This window comes from Falco peregrinus, chromosome 10 (genome assembly GCF_023634155.1).
Source record: "Falco peregrinus isolate bFalPer1 chromosome 10, bFalPer1.pri, whole genome shotgun sequence".
Lineage (NCBI taxonomy): Eukaryota > Metazoa > Chordata > Aves > Falconiformes > Falconidae > Falco > Falco peregrinus.
The window spans coordinates 4,511,166-4,531,597 of NC_073730.1; the positions used below are offsets into that span (position 1 = coordinate 4,511,166).

Below are 20,432 nucleotides of genomic sequence, written 5' to 3' on the forward strand. Positions count from 1 at the left end.
TATCAAAAGAGTGTATTTATCAATTTACAGTGAAAACATGCCCTGAAAACTGTCTCTGATTGGCATCAGGAAAGTTCTTCAGGTGAGTTAGAATGTAAATATGTTGGAGGTACTGATTCTGAAAGAAATATAAAGCAGGATTTTTCTATTATTTTAAAGGAGAACATGAGGAGACCCGTTTTCACACTCATTTTGATGTCACACAGTGATAAAGTTCACTGCTGACACATCTCAGCTAACTGATCAGACTGACTGAATCTGAGCTTTGACTAATACCAGAGGCACTCGATGCTCTTCATTCAGCAGCAATAAAACTTGTTCCCCAAATTCACCCTTTGGCTTTCAGTTATGCTTCACAAGCTAAGCTTGTATTTGAAGGCAAGTACCCATTCTGTAGTATTATTATTTTTAGGGAAAACCTTTACACGGGAAAAATATTGTAAACTAACAGTACTTGAAACTTGTATTAAAAAAAAATATCTCGTCTTTTGTAAATACCGTATTTCAGTTATATTGGTTGCCATGAACATGTGAGACGCCTTGATTTTTGCACAGCTTTTGTCACCATCTCTCTGAGCATTTTCACAAACAAGTTAAGAAACCCAAGTCTGTTTGTCTAGACCTACCAGGTGAAAGTACTCCAGGGGAAGTGCAAAGCTGCTGGGGAGCCATACAGAAGGTGGCTTCCAAGGGCACATTGCTAAATTGGAGGAACAGCTCAGGTAGGATTTTGTCGGTATCTGTCCTGGAGCTGGATTTACTTTAGGAACTGGGATGATGAATAATAATGACCTAGAGACTACAACTGCTTTCCAAAACCACAGAGAGCATCAAGCCAGGAAAAATTCTGCTTTGCAGGATTCAAAGTTATCCTGACAACTTGGAGAGATGTACTGAAAACGACAGGAGATGATTCAAAGAGGGCCCAAGTGCCAGGTATTACACCTAGGCAGGAATAACCAACTGGATATACACAACATGGAAACACCAGTTTACAAAGCAATTCTGGTAAACAGGTTCTAGAAGCTTGCTGGACATGAGCCATCAATATCGTGCTCTTACAAAGATGACAAGCATCATACTGATGTAGGTAAAAAGTATAACAGGCTGCAGAATATGTGACCTTTAGCTACATGGACCAAGAAGGTCTCAGAGAAGCACAAGAACTAGAGCTCCACAAAGCATGACCATTGAGAAAACACTTCATGAACTAGAGCTGCTCAATTTAAAAGAGACAGAAGTGAGACATGACAAAATTCTGTTCTCTGTACCTACGACTCCAGCAACCATGATGACAAACTGACTATTAACTTACAAGTTTGAATGGCAGTGCTGTTAACTATTTCACCACCCAACATTTGGATGGTGGTTTTCAACTGAAGTCCTTGTTTTGTAATCACAATATGCTTTGCCATTCCTGACAGCTATTGATCCTATTGCTAGCCCACTCCCATGACTGTTCCTGACAACTTCTTTATTCACGTAAGGCAATGAGCTTGAAGCAAGAGCAGAATAATTATTTGGTATCTCCTATCCCAGTGTTAAGTTCCTCTAAACTCAATTAGTCACGAAGAACCTCTGGCAGCACAATTTGCCAGCAAGATACACCAAAGTAATAAGCGATTTCACATTCTGCTTTTGAAGACAAGTTATTAAATTCACATACTGTACTACTTTAATCAAGAATAGTTAATTAAGCTGTTCCCTTGATATGAATTTTTATCGTTCTGCACCAGCCATACATCACATTTATAGGACTCAGACTGTGGCCACGATGCATGTTTGTGATCTGTCTTTCCAAATTAATCTGTCACCATTTGTAAACTTAAAGTGGATTCAGTACATTTTGTCTTGCCAGAAACTGTGCCAACTTTGGGGACACCAAGGACTGGAGTGTGAGTGATGCTGGAGCACCACTTTGCAAAATGGTTTCAGTGGAAAGCTGAATTACCAGTCCCTCCGTGGTTCATCATGCAACGTGACACAAAAGACTTTGTTATTATTTTAGTGCTTTGTGTTTGCATCACTCTTATTTCCTTAAGTGAACTCAGCTTCATGCTCTATGCCACTGTCATAAAATCAATTTAATAACTTACATTCGCATAGTAATCATCAGCACACATAATGCAGGAGACATATGTATAAGGCCATAAAACTATGGAGATCTGTAGTGTCAGATTATTAAAAACATTAACATATGATAGGAATCTAAGTCTAAATTTATTACAAGCAAAAATCCCCAACGATTTTCTATTACATTACCTGAGCTCAAGGACAGGCTAACGCAATGCTTTCCCAGGAAAAAACCTTCAAACATGGCAGTCATAGGAACTAGATTTGAATCTCTTCTGTTTTAAAGCACTCATAGAAGTATGATACAAAAAAAATAAATTACATCACTGTTTAGCTATGTGACTTAATCGTAAGAAAAGAGCTTTATAAAGTAAAAAAGTGAACAACATGAAAACTTGGCCAAGTTTTGTAAACCGGTGCAGGGATCCTTCACTGTGAATGCACTGATATTATGCTGTGAGATTCTGCTAAAATTCACCCCTGGGAAAATAAGGAGCACAGAAGACAGAGGTGGAGAGAAGACATGTCATCTCATCTAGCCTTCTGTGAATGTATACCATCGACTCACATCAAGCTGCCTATATACCCATTTGACCATTTTTATTTAGATTTTCTAAAAGGTGAACCAATAAAGTTGACATGAGGGTGTGAAAATAGCCAATTCACAATTTTACAGACAATTTTAAGGAAATACAACCAAAGGAGGTATTTTAACATGGGACTGCTGGATCCCCGTCTCTATCAAGACTCCACTCAGCTGGCCCTGGAAAAGCCCCCCTCTATGGAGGCAAAAGGAGAAGCATGTAAGGGCACTTAGTTAGGTCACTTATTTTTAAAATGAAGATAGGAAAATAATCTATGGGGTGTTTTATTTAAGTGAGAAATCAAGTACAGCCAGAAGAACAGCTTCCAAAACACAACCAAGCCCACAAGGAATACATGCAAGTCCACTCGAAGAGCCTTTGAATCGGCAGGTAGCACTTGGCCCTTTTATGTGTTTTTCCCATTTAACAGTTAGATTTGTTTAGATAAACTCATAAATATCGTTATTTACATAGCAAGATGGAACGGTATACATAGGGATTTTAAGTAGAGGAAAATTCTTTCATGCTAATCATAAAACGAAAGCATGCCAAACTTTAACTAAAGAAACATGTTCTAACACCGAAAAACTTTTATAATTAATCCTTGCCTTAGATCATCTCAGAAAGAGTTATGACTCTAATTAACATCAGTTGAGAAATTGCTCATGTTTCTGAAATCACTGAAACTAGACACTGGGTAAGAGACAATCTGTATCCTTTCTATCCCATGACCAATTTATGGCTAAGCCCTGACTCACCGCATTAAGTCCGAAAATATTTCTCAGCATTAGCGACAGCTCATTGCAGGCACAGGCGAAACAACAGACACTGTCATGGGGGCGGGGGGAAATCCCCTCCAAACTTCACCTCTTTACAGCAGAGGTGAAGACAATGCATTGCTGTAATTTTTTTTTATTTTTTAAATTTTTTTTTTTGGGGGGGATCTTTTTTAAAAGAGCATTGGGGCTATTCTTAGAGGAGTTCCATGGTGTGCAGGCTGCAGCTAGCAAAGGCTTGGCTGGCAGCCAGCTCCATCCGGGTTCGTTTCAAGGCTGAGCGATGCCTTTAGCTTGGTAAAAAGATTTCTGCTTGCTTTTATTCAGAAAAAAAAAAAAAAAAAAAAAAAAAAAAAGAGGATGCAGAAAACTCAATCCACTTCCCGCTAAGAACAAGCTGTACTTTGGAAAGGCATGCTACCATCTCCTTGCATCTGCCATCACCACTTCCACAGCACTGCTGAAGTCCTGTTTCATTGCTGCATGTTTTCCCTAGGAAGGAAATGAGTGTAAACATTGCTGCAGAGACAGCGTTCCCATACGGATGTTAATCCTTGGAAAAGCTGGGCAGGACAGAGTGACTTAGAGAGCCAGGAGATCTCCAGAAGCAACAAATCCCACAAATATACAAGCTGTTAAACTTGTGCATCCAGCCAAGCCTTTATAAAACAGAAAGCACGTTTTGACCTTGACTCACTATTACAGACTATGAAGCAGTTTGAAGCCAGCTATTTCAGAGCCCCACCAGCCACCTGAAAGGGCTGAGGATTTCCGATGTTTAGCTCAGGTATACTTGCTCAGGCAATGTGCTCTCCACGTCTAAAAAGAGAGGGCTATCTGGCAAACCCACAGCGTTACACCAGCAGAAGTACAACGTGAGCAGCATCTCTCCAACCCTGAAACCGCCCCCTGGTTCCCACCACACCTGACAGTCAGATCCATCCCTCCTCTCCTTCTCACAGCAGCTTTGCTTCTCCAAATAGCTAAAGGAAAGAAGAAAACCAAGGGAAAAGTGCAGCTTGATGGTGTGCTCTTTCCCACTCCCCCCCAGATTGTCCCCTTGGCACCATGGAGGTCCAACATCCAAACACACTGGGGAAACAGGATGGCAGCACATCATGCTCTGCCGCATACCACGCCTTTACCCTCTCCAGTTTGCCTTTCATCTACTTCCTTGGGGTTTGGTAACTTACTCCCAGGTTGCTCCCCTGGAAATACATAGATTTTGGAATAAAAGTGCTGGTTTGGATGAAATTTTTGGGAAGAATTGCTAATGTATGAGCCCCTTTTTGCTGTGTTTGCAGGCAAAGCAGCCACTTCTGATTCCCAACTCCTGCCTTCAGGTGCTGCTGTAAGACAAAACTACATTTAAATATATATATACACACACAATTATAATATCATTACCTTATTAAAAAGCATTGGTTTTGTGTTCCCATGCATAGACTATCCAGCAGCTTGTTTATTTTGTTTAAAGCCACCTGTGTTTGATGCTATCCCATGGAAAGATTACATACTAGATAAAGCAGCACGCAGAAGTACACCAGCCAGTGTGGTTTGCACAGATCAAGTGTAAGAGATGAAAGTGGAGCACCGGAGTGCTGTGTTTGAACTCTAATATTGCTTCTTGCTCCTGCAAGAATTTAAAGCCAACAATTTAAAGCCAGAAAAGGATGTTCTTCCCAGTGAGAATGAATATTAAGACTGTTTGGTAAGCTGCGAATTAGCTTAGTTCAGTATTACTTTGCTGTGTAAACTAGTGCTTCACATTAAAATTATTAATGTATACAGGAGATTTTTTTTAAAACATACCTGCATGTAATTCCAAACTGCACTATCCTCTGTACACACATGGGTGTGAATTATTTTCATCCCCTTCACTTTCACAGGTCTATCACATTTCTAGTTTCTTTTTTTCAGGAGGCTGGGGCATCAGCAACATCTCACGAACACCAGGAATGTCATCAACCAATGTGTGTAGGTTATACAACCCAGCTTTCCTCCACCACCAGGAATAAATCCCCCCCAACTTTGTTCACTCACCTCCTCCCTGTGGGTTATCCCACAGCTTCACACCACCCTGGAGGCCTCTGCAGTGGCCACCCCAGCACCAGTAAACCCCTGGGCAAGGTGGACTGGCAGAGGCGGAGGAACACCGTTACCTTCTCAATGGTCCCAAAACGCATGGCAGCCAGAGCGCAAATGGCCAAGCGCCTTTGGAGTTCACGCCAGGTCTTGGGGAGACCTGGATTTGCCAAGCCTGTCACCCTGAGCGTGCAGAAATTAAGGGTAAAGAGCTAAAGGAGCCTGTTAATACAGCTAATGCACTTCCCAGCAGCCACCTCCAGTTCTCTTTCACTTCCTCTAGAGAAGACATCATTAAATCGGGATGTCTTCTGCCCACATGTGGCCTCCGCTGCAGCACCATCCAGGCGAGCCTAAGCTGAAAAAATGCCTGGGTAGCCCAGCCCTCTGAGACCCTTCATTTCCTGGGAGGAATTTTAAAAAAATAATTAAAAAAATCCACTTAACGCCTACTGTGGTTTCCAATAATTTTGTGCAAGATATCACCATTTTCTCCATGGCAATTTTTAAATATTTACCAACTTTGTTCACATATTGTGATGAAGCACAATAAAATATCAAGCAAGCAAACACAAGATAACTGCTGCAGCAGTGGAAGATGTTCCTGCTCAATAACGATGCGAGCATACAATTGCCTAACAGGTGGAAAACTTAACAAAAACAACTATTAACAGGAAAAGAACATTTCATGCTCATTCAGTACAATAGACATTGTCTTCTGAAGATCAGTTAAATAATTGGTGCTTTCCTGCTACAACTTTTATTCCTACAAGTGCTCCTTACTCTTGGATCTTCTACTCTACATTGCTTCTAAAAGTATTTTTTTACATTTCTTACTACATAACTGGGGAAATAAAACCACACTAAAAATAATTTAGGTGATGATAAAACTCTCATATGGATTGAATAGTTGAAAAACATGGCACTGTTTATGTAAAAAAGGAGTCTGAATGTGTTTCCAAAAAAATAATGGTGCAAAATGGATTGGGGGCTTCTGGTTTTCTAATCCCATAACAGAGAAGCAATAGGACTTTCAAGAGAAAAGCAGCGAATTCTAAACTGAAAGCGCTCATTTGAAAAAAAAAAGCTGGAAAACTCTGTTTTTCAAATAATGCTACTATCAAGTGCTGTTCATGGCAAAAGCTCAGACCTGCCTGTTGAAAGGCTCTGCACCGATACAGCCAGTAAAACCATCAGAATGCAGCAGAGAGACATTGGGACCTGACCCACCTCCTACCACCAACACTGGGTCTGACCACGGCAATCCCCATGGGATTAAATTGGGAGAGATTACATAAAATCACCAGACTGCTCACAGAACACCTGGAAAGAAACACTACGAGTAAGCTCCCACCTACATCAGAAAGGCCACATCAAAGTTGTTCTTAGAGCTGATGAGTGCCCTCAGCTACCGCTGCGCAGATTTAATGCCAAATAAAACGTTGGATGGTGGGATGCTACCTTTGCTGCACAAAACCTCTGTGTTTTCCTACACATCTGTAACGAGGTGTGCGTCTCATTAAGGTAGCCCCATGGGCTACTCGGGGTGCTCCACTGCTTACAGGATGCCTCTCCTCAGCTAGGGCAAGCTGAGAAGTTCTGGGCTGCAGAAAGCCCTCTGACTCTCTTCACACCTCTCCTTGTAATGTTTCTGCTCCCTTTCCCCTTTTCTGCCCCACCTTTCATGTTCTTCCCTTCCTCCTTTACCTCTACAACCTCTTCCCTGGGATGGTCATATTAATTCCTGCTTGCTTCCAGCAACCCCTAATGCAGATTCCTCTTTGGGGCTCTGGACTGCACTCCCCCAGCAGCTCTGCTAGCCACAGAAGTTGCTACCTTTCTTGCCTGTGACTCGAGAAGATGCATTAAATTCCACCTGAGACAGACATCCAACACGGATGTTAAGGTCTGCTTTGCACTAGAGAGCTGTCAAGCGTCATCTGTTCCACTGTGTTTGAGATCAAACCAGCTGTCACCAACCCCAGAAGACAGCAGAAGCAATCTCTTCCCTAAAAACATGAACAAATCCCACTGTTTCGGAACCGTCAGCCCTCACTTTTCAATCTGATCTCTGAATCTATACAAAGCCAGCATAATGCAGTGTGAGCAAGCTGAGCTCCCAGCTACTGGAAACCACTTTAAAGATGTATTTCTCTATAAAAGGCCAGGGGATCAAAGTGCTGGTGTTTGTCAAAGAAACAGAGAGAAGGAAGCATCTGCCACAGGACCCCAGCCCCTGCAGAGCATTACATCCCAAGAACTGGGTGCTGGAGGTTTTTTTTTTTTTTTACGTACAGCAGACATTTGACTGTCTTCAAGTCCACCTCTTTTAACTGGTCTTTCAAGACATTAGTTAGGGAAGTTCACAAAAGAAAACACTTTTCACACTGAAAAAATAGCCACAGCACAAGCAAGTTACAGCAAAACCGCACCAGCTGTAAGAAGGATTCACCTGAAACCAGCACAATGCCCCATCCCTCCAAGAGCACCATCTCAGCTTCAATAAATCAAAATTAACAGATTCACTATTGGTTTGGGGTCTAAATAGGCACATTACATCTCTCAACACCTCGAAACTTTCTTTTTCAGGTGCAATGTTGTATCCAAACTAAAACTGAGGGTTCATTAAGGCTGCATGGTTAAATAGCCAATGGAATATCTATGGATAAATTTGCTTGTTATCTCCGTGTACTTAAATAGTCCAAAATGAGCACCTCACCAGATACGTAAATTCTGGGCCCTACATTTTCTCCACAACCACCTCAACTGAAGAAGTCCTACGTCTGAAAAGAAAGCTTCAGCAAACCCATATAATATTGTCTGTAATTACATCTGACCAGATGCAAGGCCAAACTTCTACCTCGCCACTATCAAAAGGAGGCAAGAGGACAGGAGACCGCAGCTCACCAGTGGGCAGTGGTACTCCTACCCTGGCACTCTCAGGCTAGCCGTCAGCACAGCTGCCTGGATTTGCCAGTGCTATTCTCTGACAGTGACTATCAATTTTAGGCATTTCAGTGTATTCATTCCTGCCTGTATCCACACTCTGCTCCAAAACAGCAGAATTCATAATTAACGCCTACCAGCCAATCGCTGAAAAGCAAGTACCAAACAGAGGATACAGGGAGCTTCTAAAGCTGACAACTTTCAAAATCTTATTGCCCATTTTTCTTCAAGCTTCAGTCCCTCAAGTTTTCAGATGCTCAAGCTCTTGAAATAATAATAAAAGAATAAAAAATAACTTCTACTCTAAAAAGAAAGGGCAAAAAAGGTTCCTAGTCCTCAGAGTCATGGAATAAACACTTAAACAGAAACTTCCAGAGCTTTATGTATGTTTTTAAATAACAAATTTTATATATAACCTACACATTTTGTTCAGCTGACTCATTTTCAAATGGCTGATGTTGGCAGCACTGCAGCACAGGCTGGTGTACCGCAAAGTGCACAATAAGCGGTTACAGGGAGTAGTATGCATTTCTATACCTCCTCCTGGCGAGCAGCATTGAAAGTTACGTGTCCAGAACATACACACAATGCCCATGGCCTTGATAACTTCAAGGATGGTAATGACAGGATTTGAGAAATACCCACAAGCTCGTGATTGCTGGTGGGACAGTATACTCGGGGCTACGGGGAAATGTCACTGTGCCCATGTCTGCCGCTGCCAGAGCTCACTGCAGCAGCATCCGGCTTGGGCTTCAGCTGCTGGCATTTATAAACCCTGGATGATGTGGCCTGGAGAAGTCCTACACATTTCAGCCAACAAGCAGCAATGCCATCACTGCAGACTCCTCTGTTTCAGCAACAGCCCCGTATCCATCCTCCTCAACAGCACCAGCTTTCCCAAAGAGGGGAAAAAAATCCCAGGCAGGAACTCACCCACTGAAATGACACAGACATGGAAAAACCTCAACCTCTATGTAAAACAATTTGCTTCCACAAGAGACGGGAATGTCTCCACAAGTTTTGCAAGAACCCTCTACACCAGACTGTAAGCTGGTCCTGAAAACTTGCTCCTGACAGCTGCCCAAGGCTCTTGGGCATTTGACCTTCGCTACTACTTTTTTTTACCCCAGCAAACACCAGCAAGATTGCAATTACATGTTGCTTCTGAACACTGTTATTTTAATATGCTTAGAAAGAAAGATTTTTTTTTTAATCTACTTTAAAATCACATTCATCAAGAGACTGATAAATTGTATTATTCTACCTCCTAATAGAGCACTATGCAAATTTACTCAATGGAGGGTGAAGACAGAAACAAGGTCTAGTTTGAAGAACTGCACCTGCAGCACAAATACTTTTTATGTTACTTTCTGACTTGTTAAAAGTATTTATTAATAGTACCCACTTATCTTCCAGGTTTTCCAAAATTAAATACCAGAGGAAAAATTAATACTTCTTCCACCAAGACAATTTTTAATGGAATCCAGAAGAAAGAGAGTATCAATACTCAGTGCAATCATTTACTTTGATATCTATATAATATGCAGTGACCCTGTAAGTGGAATGAGCCAAAACTGTCATAAATTCATTATGAGAAACTATTCTTTGAAGAATATCACTGCAAATTTGAAAAGAAATAGGCAATATGGAAATAAGCTAATTGCATGGCATTTAAAATAACTGGCTCTAGTAACAATATCCTTTCCACGCACTTCTAATTCAGCTGCAAATGCATTTCTTCCAAAAAACATTGGAGAGGCTGTTTTATAAAAACTGAAGTGTTGAAATTACTTAGCACTGATAGGGCAACATTCATTTAGGATCTCAGACTTTGGAAAAAAAAATCCAAAGGATGAATTTATAATTTTAATTTCCCCAGGAAAAGGAACCTGGGAGTACATACAGCATAACATGCACCGATCCAGATCCTGTCAATGAAGACTGGAGGAAAATACATGTGATGAACAACTGTACACTCCCAGAGGATTTTCTTAGGCCTTGTCTTATAAAAAGCAAAAAGCAAAATTCATCTTCACTGAGTGGGGCACAACATCATTTGCTTTGCCCGGTCTGTCCCAGCGCTGCTCAGAGTGGCTCTACCTGGAGGAAACGACACCTTTGCCCTTGCAGTTGCCCAGGGCAGGGAGGTTCACGGGCACCCCAGCCTGCCCACCGGCCTGGCCTGCGGGGTGCAGGATGCTGCCTCCTTTATCCTAACACGAACCCTGCCACCTTCACCAGAAAGGAGCTTGATACTATGCTCGTCACCCCTTCATTTGGTTACTTTTAATTTTTCATCCTTGGCTTTCATTTAATTATTCTGTAGCTGCGTTTTGTAGCGGCAGCTTTTGTTCTGTGGTTTATTTCTTGAACTCAAAGAGAGGAGCAGTCCAGATGGGGAGCATCTCTGCGCTGGTCTGCGAGGAGCCTGTGGGACCTGTTTCCACAGACCTCCCTCGGGGCCCCGGGATTTGGCTGATGCAGCATCTAGGCAAAGCGGATGCCTCTCCTTGTGGGAAAACGTGTGGGGGAGTAGCCTGGCTTTGCAGCCCTCAACTTCTCTGTGCTCCTCTCCAGCTCTCAGGATTACAGGAGATGCAGTGGGTGGGCAGTGCAGGAACCCCTGCACATTAGCAAGTCTCTGTGCTCATCTGGCAATGTTCACTTTGTCCTTTTATTATTCTTATGCCCCAGGAACCAAAGAAAAAGGGCATCTCTGGTGCTTTTTTCTGCTCCCAGAATGACCCAAGCTGTATTTTTCAGTGTGTTCTTGTGCTTTTCTCCCCACATGGATTCCAACAGAAGCATTTTGTTGAAGTGAGGCTTTATAACTGAAAACTGAAGGGAAAACAGGGCAGCAAGAGGCAGAGAAGTTAATATAATAGCCTCTCTTTTATATACAGAAAATATTTAAATATCCAGCCTCGACAGTGGGTAATGAAGCAATGTGATGCCATCATCCCAATGCTTGTACGTGGAGCTGACGCCATGGCAGCAGTGGGACAGGGGCCCCTGGATGATGCTGCATACAGCACCGAAAGCAAACAAGGGGTTAATACAGGATTTAACACGCCAAAACTCTTCAGGGTAGACAAAATCCAAGGAAAGCTCTTCTTTCTAGGGGCTTGAGGGCTGCTGGTCTTGGGCCTTTCTGGTTTCTTTAGCCTCATAAGCACAGCATGAGCAAGTTTTGTCCTGAAACCGTGCCTTTCAAAATATGCTATCATGGCAAAAACGGCTTAAAATAAATAATTAGGAAACTACAGCCTGAAATCTTAGTATTGTAATATACATTACTATGATACTATTAATTTTTACAATGCTCTTCACCAATGTACTACAACAGTGCTGTGATAAATAGTTATGCTTTTAAAACACTGCAGTTCAAAGGTTAGCTAGCAATAGTAAGTAGCACTGGCTTTAAACACTTTAAAGTACCAGACTAATTGTATTCCCACGCTTAAATTTGCACTTGTGGTACTTCGCATATGTACAAAGGAAAACACCTCAAATACCCTCAATAAATTTAACCCCAGAGAGCAGTGGCTAGGTTATGTCTTTTAGCTAGCTTATTTCCCCATCTTTTCTTTAGCACCTAGATTGGGCAGCTTGGCAATAGAATTAAAAATATATTTTCCTAAATCGATCTGGAATTCAGACATATGCCAAAATTTGTATTGCACGTTACAAAATGTTTATGATTTATGTATCTATAATACACACTTTGCATACTGCGTATAATATAAATATTCAAATAGGTATCGTCCCTTTCACATATTACATTTTATATAGTTATTACCGTTGTTTCATCCCTCATTTTCTGCAAGGCTTTTAATTTCATACACTTCATCTATCGGATACTCCTGTCTAATTTTAACATATCACTGCAGGAAACGGTAACTGGTGTTGAATACAGAGTCTTGAAGACTGAGGTTTTGCAATACAAAATACGGAGCTAACTGATAAAAGGAGAACAGCAGCTGGGCTGAGAAGCTCAAGACATCGTTAGGAAATAACAGTGCACACAAGGCTGACAAAAATTACATTTGCAGGTAAGTGGAGTGGAAATTTATACTTATTAGGAAAAAAAAAGGCAAAACATTGCTCATGTTATTAAGCGTGGACAGAGATAGCAAAAGGAGCACAGAGAGGCAATTTTCTTCCAACTCCAGCAGGAATTCATCTCAAGCTCTAACATGCAATTTCAGTATCGAGCTTCAGGACAAAACAGAGGATTATGCCCAATTGTTTTGAGGGTTTGGATAACAAAGGATAAAAATCCCAGTAAGTAGCCTTTTGTGCCAATGCAGAACAGAAAAAGACTTCTATTAGCAAAATTTACAAAAAACATCCAAAAACTGAACTGCAACAAATACTGAGTTAACCACCTAACACAAAAAAATGTAGCTTTAGGGATTTGATATTTTCAGAAGTATCTGTACTATTACAGACCATCTCGGAGGAAAACTGATACAGCTCATCAAGTCTGCCAAAGCAACGCTAAGCTGCACGAATACAACACACCTTCTTCTTTTACCTTTTCTGGCAATAAAATTTTGCAACGGAAAGCCATTAGTGCTGCAAGACTATGGAAATGAGGACAATTAAACTTGTCCTACTATGAATGTTAAATAGGCTGTTAGGATTGTATTCTGTATATTTAACATGATGGTGCGGAGCTAAACAGTGAGTCCTTTCAAACAAAAAATTAATAGATCTTTAGAAATGATAAAACATGTTACTTATTCCAGTCATACCTGCTTGTAGCAGGTATGTTTTAGAATAGATTCGGCCTTTTAAAATATTAACGCTTTCTGATTTTTAGCATTTTAGCTTTCCAGAGTAACAAACCCAGGTATGTGACATATGTGATTAGACACAATTAATTTTTGCTAATATTTAGGGCCAAAAAAACCCATCCAGATCTGCTGAGTGGTAAACTCCAGGTTGGTAAAACTCTCTTTGGTTTGGAGAAGGCATATCATAAAATCCTTAAACAAGCCATAGTCCCTCCAGAAAGATGAAGAAACGCAGGAGAGCTCACCTCTGTCCCAGCAGGGTTTTGCAGAGCCACTGTGGATCCCCCAAGGAGTTGAGATTTAGTTTTAATACCTGGGGAGTCACCACCTCACTTGGCATGTTGGCACCAAGCTGTACGTGGAGACAGCATCGTCTTGGCTGTACCTGGGCAAAGCCAGCCCGCCTGCCCTGCCTGTCATGCCAGCCCAGGAGCCCTGTAAACCATCACAGCTAGCCCTCCGCCTTCTGAACCCACGAATAACATCACAGTTGCTTATTTACCTCTGGGAATAAAAATACATCATGACCTTCTACGCACAATCATATCTCATTTGAAAACTAACACAATTTCCATGTTTTCTTATATATCCGTAACCCTACACTTGTGATTGAAAAACGTATATAGTACAAATGACTCCTTCCTTCCATCTACTAGTTCATTACAGATTTAATTCCAAACATCCCTGTTCTAGCTGAGCAGCTATTGTAAGTGCCAGCATGCAGTTTAAGTCCAGCTCTCCAGCACCTAATCCTGCCACATCCCATTCCCATCTGCAGGCTACAAGGATGTGTGACTGTCAAGCCAGGATTTTCCCTCCCAAGTGCAATGTGTTTGGCTTCATTTTGAGGATGGAGATCCCAGGCAGGATGCTCAGGAAGGTGCCTGGAGGCAGAGCTACCAGGAATGAAGCCAGGACCAGTGAGATCCCAGCAGCAAGTGCAGAACCAGAGAAACAACCTGGGTAAAGAAGTGAATCGGGCTAATGGATACGAAGGAATGGCAGGAAAGCAATAACTGACTTCGAAAGAGTCTAAAACAAACTTGGGTTTTTCACCCTTTCTTATTTTCTGCCCTGGCCCTCCTTGTCAAGAGCCTACATTTTAATTCAAGGAGGCCTTTGATTCTGCCAGAAAATGTCTTCACATAGAGCATCTTCTGTTTCACCTGGCGTACGGCCCTAGCACAGCCATTTCCATCAGCACTACATCTTAGCAGTATTTCTGCTTGACAATGTCAGACTCGCTCAAGTTTTGAGCCCTGCTTAAGCCTCAGGTTGAAGCTGAGAAGATGGTGATTCACTGGCAGAGCCTAATTTTTCCCACAGATAGCCACGCTTGTACCAGTCCTTCTCCAGCTCTCTCCTTACAGGGAATAAAAGCCTGGGGCCCTGATCACAGGACCCTGGCATGAAATGACAATTTGCCTGGTGACTGCTATGTCCTCCCATTCTCTTTATCCACTTGTGTGACCTTCTTTCCCCCCTGACTCGGAAATACAGCAGTACCAAAGGCAGAAATGCTACCACATCAAAGAGCCTAAGTTATAAGGGAAGTGGTTTTATTTTCACTTGAGCAGAGATCTTTTTTCTTTTTTTTAAGCGAGACTTCAAAATACCTTAAAAAAGTAACGGTGACGATAATGAGACTGAAAAATTTGATGGCATCTGAATAACATAATTCAAGCATAAGTATCTGAGGATAAGATAACCCACACCGGAGCAGTTCCCATGGAACAGACTATAATGCCATTCAGGTTATACATCTCATCTGGGCCATGTTTCTGAAGGAGATGTGAATTAACAACCCCGTGACAATAAAGAAATGTAGGATTAAGAAACAAGAGAGGAGGGAAAAGGGTCGGTTGATTCTCCCACCGCCTTTTCTTGTTCCCAAAATTTCTGTTGCCTGGAAATGGCTGATGAGAAGACGGGATTATGTAAGCGCTTGCCAACTTTTCACACATTAAGAAAACTAAAGCCTGAGTGATGGGTAGCTTAACCCATCTTCTAAGCAGTGAAGTAAAACATGTCTACTAAGGAGAACTGAAACAGTGAAACCCCTTTAAAAAACCCAGGAGTGACAAGGACTTGACAATTCCCAGGATTAAAAAGCTGCATACATTACAGACAATGTAATCTCCTTATAGTAAGATGAGGAAAAGGAAAATAAAGCCTTTTTGGTGTGTAAGATGGTTTTTGTTTTGAAGTATATACATCCTGTCTGATTGAAGACTTTCTTGCGTTTGTTGCCTTTTTTTTCCTCCTGACAGACATGACAGAGAGCTATACCAGCCCTCCAACTCCGTATTAAGTTATATTTTCCAACAAACCCATTGCTCCCATCAAACACAACCTGTCAAAAGTAAAAGAATAAGCACCTGCACTGTAGAAATGCCTCATTCTAAATTTAGTTGGGCTAACACTTAGGTGCTACAAGCAAGCAGGCACCAACGAAAGTGCAAAGTAGCTCTTACCTAGTTTTGAGTACACCTTCAGCAACTGTGTCACCTCAGCAGACCTAAGCTTTCCTGAACTCTTCCTTGTTGTCATTCAAGTGGCATGTTACCTTCTGCAAATACTCTAACTACAGCTGAAGGCTAGTTTAAAATTTAACCTGCAAAGCTTCTTCCATTTTTTAACCAAACAAAGATTAGGATTGTGCTCATTCTTGCTTTTTCTCTATTTATCAACAAAGCACCAGGGTCTCTAAAATAAGCAAAAAGTTATTGCAGTCACACTTCCAATTCAAAACAAACGTGCTTACATTGGCAATAAAGCTGAATACACTGTGGATGCTGCTAGAAAAGGTGATTTTCTCAGCAATGTTTCTGAGGCACTAAACCCCAAAATCCTGCTACAAGCTGAAGTTGCACTGCCCACTGGAGCATCAGCAACGCAAAATTGCAGGTGGCAGATACCTAACCTGGAGACCGAAGCAGAAATCACATTGCCTGGTGCTCAACCACCACTTGAACAATGAGGTTAAGACACCAAAATAAACTCTGCTATTTACTACAGGAATGCACATGTAGTTGTGTAACACAAGTATGTGTGTCTAGAAGAGGGAATATAAAGTATCAGGCTGCCTGGAGCTCACTTACATCTTCAGGAAAAGAAAAAAAAAAAAAAAATCTCAAACAGTGGATTTTTGTACAGCTACCCAATGATGGCAAAAGGCAAACCCTCAGCTGGTGATGATGGTCATGGTTCCACTGAAAGCTGCTGCTGATGTTCCCCCCTTGGTCTTGCTGATGGAGGGGAAATAAAACACAATCCTAGAGGAGGAAGAGCTGCAATGAACAAGTAGAACCAGATGTGAGATTTTGCACCCAACTATTATGATTGTGGGATGTCTTCAAAAATTTAAACTGGGAAAAGCCCCAGTCAGCCAATTACAAAATCTACATTCCTTCAGCTTTAGGAGAGAAGAAACGACTTCTCAGAAACGCCAGAAGTGACTCAACTGTGGTTTTTAAGCCACTTTAACAGCACCCTAGTTACTTCAAGGCACATTAAGTTTACCTGTGATTTCCTTCCCATAAATGGAACTATGGGCCAGCATAGTTTCTTGCGACTGCTGTGTTAAGAATATATTGTGTTTTCTATTCTGAACTGCTTTTCCTGTGAATTTTGAAATATGTAAAACCAGGAAGTGCAGAGTAAATAATATCTACGTAAGTAGGTCATTTTTCTTAATGGCAGTGCACTGCTACTTTACTACTGACTCGTTTGTAATACAGACATATACATATCAAAGTGTGTATATTTGGATCTGCAAAGGAGGTAAGTGAGTATAATCGTGGAAGCACTCACTCCAAGATCAACTAAAGCCTAATTCAGAAAGACAAGCAAGTAGTATTTCACACCTTCTATGCAAGCTTCACAGAGAGTTATGACATTCTGGAGAAAATCCTCTTGCTGCAAGTAAGCTGTAGTTTGAATGTGCTGCATGTTGCATATTTCATTACAAAAGCAGAGCCATGTTATTTCATTAGATAAGTGATAAGTTCAATCCTTACCAAGTTTTCTTGGTTCCTGGCTGCTATTTTCTGATCATCTTCTCCCCCATTTTTCATGTATTTGACCTCTTCCACTGGTTTGATCCTATACTCATCTGAGCACCAAGAAAAAAAAAAAGAAAAAAAAAGAAAAAAAAATTTGAACCAGTGTACTTCAACAGCTGGGGAAAAAAACCAAACTAAAACCAAAACAGCTGACTAGAAAAGACCCTAATTAAGCAAAGCAACTAAAAATTACATGTATATCATTTCAAAGGCTTAAATGTGACTGATACCAACGAAGTTTTTTCTGACTGAAGCTTCAGTAATAATTTCCAGTTCTGGCTTCCACAAATGGTTCAGTAGCTCTCTGGTCCATGGTATAGCCTCGGCACCATGACCAGGGGATGTTCGGTGCGCACTCTCCCCCAGATCTCTAGTTTCTGTATAATATGTTCAATACAAACAAGTTCTTTGTCTCTGCATCCTCCCTGAATTCTTTTGCCAGTGTGTAAACAAGCAGCGTACAGTAGATACTACAGAGAGGAGTCTGCTCATGGACATTCCTTGCATTGAAAAAACTCCTTTGAAAAGCAATACTAATGGAGGCTATTTAAGTTAAAAGGTGGGAAAAAAAACCCAAGCAAAACAAAAAGGCGAACACCAAAACCCACTGCATTTTTTGGTGGTTTTTTTTATTTTTATTTCCCCCCCTGCACTGTTTTTTTAACTGAGCTAAAGCAAAAGGTACACAACGCACAGTCATATAACAGCTTCTGGAGAAAAGGCTCCATGCTGACCAACCTCCTCTCCCCACTCCCCCTCCACGACCATTTTTCCTGCACATGAATATTACCCAGATAGAAATCCAGCATGAAATAAGTAATCAGAAAAGATTCCTGGTTTGCCCTTTATAAGCTAGGCGTTTCGGCTCTTCAAATAATAAACTCCCAGCTCCAGTGCCAGTACAGAAGTATTATCTAACATACATGTGCTACCCCACAGTGAAGTAAACGGCCACACCTAAAGCTTGAATAAAGGGATTATTTTTTCCTTCAGCAGGACAAGATGGGATTTTGGTAAAAATGATTCTTCTCTCTAGCCTGTGAATCCAATGCTTGCAGTACCAACACTGCGTTTTCTCAGCCACTTTTTCCTCTAGTTATCTTTGTAGCATGTGAATCTATTGGAAAAACATGGAGTTTTGCACCCACGCTCCTCCAGCCAGGATATATAACGCAGAAGAGAAACTTTAAACCCCAAAGTTGAAAATGTTAATACAAAATTTAATGACACAGTACACTGGGAATAAAAGACAAAATCTTGGCAAATTAAAAGAAACCGCACAAACATTATTCTTTTTCTTTGGGTTTTCAAGCAATTTCTCTCACTTGCTAAGGGAAAAACAAAACAAAAATAGTTTTTTCTGTGTTACTGTATTGTTACAAAAAAAAAAAAATCTGAATTATTTACAAGGAAGCTTGTTTTCAGTAAACTGTTAACTCGAGTATGTAAGTTAAATAAGCCTAACTTGAAAACCAATCTTTTTTGAAAAAATACAACATGGTTTTGCATGTCTGTATCTATATGCTTTTTTTATTATAGGGTTTAAATAAAACTGTGAATGTATCAAATAGCAGCATCTCAGATGCAGCATCTCAAAACAGATGGAAGAATTTAAGACATTATTAGATCAGCAAATGTGAACAACAACTCAGAGTTGGTGGTTTTTTTTCGTTTTAAAATGTAATTTAGCTAGTCTGGAGGTGACAATTCATAAAACCAAAAAGGCTGAACACAATAAAGCCTGGGAATTAGAAGTACTTGATTGACTGCAACATCTAACTTACATTTTTCTCAATGCTACAATGATCACTGTTGTGATGAGCAATAAAACCCACATGCAGAAAAAGCATAAAACTCCCACGGCTGCATGTACAGATTTGAATAGGAAAACAGATGAGAAAGAGAAAAATAGCACAAAGGAAGTTTGCACAACCCGCAGCTAGTCCACATGAACTAAATGAGAGAGGCATGTTCAACCCAGCCTTGTAAAAAAACCAAGTAAGGTATGGTGGTCCTGATGTTCAGTGGCAAAAATAACCTCTGAAACGTGTCTTCTGCTTATCCCAAGAGATTAACTGTGATAGAACACCGAGCGCGTGCCCAGGCAGCAGACTATCCTATGTGGACTGCATGTAAGGGATGCTTCCTTGGAAGACATTGTCTCTTATAGCAAGTGGACCAGGGCACTAATAAGCCCCTGATTGATAAACACTATCATCAGATTTATAAATGATTTATAAATGATAAAGGGTTCAATAGGATGGAGGCAAGACAGGAAGGAGGGGGTTTGTTGGAAACAATGCTGTATTTCTTCTCTAACTGATTGTAAGAGAGTGTGGCCAGGCATCGCTGCTCGGATGTCTGAGCTGAGAACCCACCATCATCACCACCATCATGACAGCCCTCTTGTAATTACTGCACCATTACTACTTACAAATCTGTGCTGCTTTTACTGAGTCAGACTAGAACAGTTCAGTTGGGAGGGACCTACAACCACCACCTCGTCCAACTGCCTGACCACTGCAAGGCTGACCAACAGCTGAAGCACGTTCTTAAGGGCATTGGCCAAGCGCCTCGTAAACGTTGACAGGCTTGGGGCATCGACCACCGCTCTGGGAAGCCTGCCCCAGTGCCTCCCACTGGCCATAGCCCAGCGCCCCAATCCGTCTAGATCCCCCTGCAAGGCCTCCTGTCCCTCAAGAGTCACCTGCACCCCCCGCCTTTGGTATCGTCAGCAGACTCGTTACGGTGCATTCAACTCCTGCCTCGACGGCTGACAAACATGGAACAGCCTGAGCCGAGAATGGAGCCCCCAGGAAAACTGCTGGTGACCAGTCGCCGGCCAGACGTAGCCCCGTTCACTACGACCCGTTGAGCTCTGCCCTTCAGTCAGCTCTTCACCCAGCACACCACCAACCTGCTCATCCCACAGCTGGGCAGCTGGTCCAGAAGGATGCTGCGAGGGTCAGGATCAAAAGCCTTACTAAAATCCAGAACAACTACATCCCCCGCCTTCCCTTCACCCCCTGGGCTGGTGACCTTATCACGCAAGGGTATCGCACCAGTTACACAGGCCTCTCCTCCTGCGAACCCACGCTGGCTGTG

The 20,432-nt window shown here is 41.6% G+C and overlaps 1 protein-coding gene across 3 annotated transcripts in view; it reads right to left on the bottom strand.

Annotated features, from left to right (window-relative positions):
- The window catches only part of C10H1orf21 (chromosome 10 C1orf21 homolog), a 125,189-nt gene that overhangs the window by 31,857 nt on the left and 72,900 nt on the right, over positions 1–20,432 (bottom strand). For all 3 annotated transcript variants that reach the window (XM_055815617.1, XM_005232732.3, XM_055815618.1), the window contains exon 3: positions 17,283–17,377. In XM_055815617.1, coding sequence (XP_055671592.1) covers positions 17,283–17,377 — 95 coding nt within the window. The remainder of the gene's footprint in view (positions 1–17,282; positions 17,378–20,432) is intronic.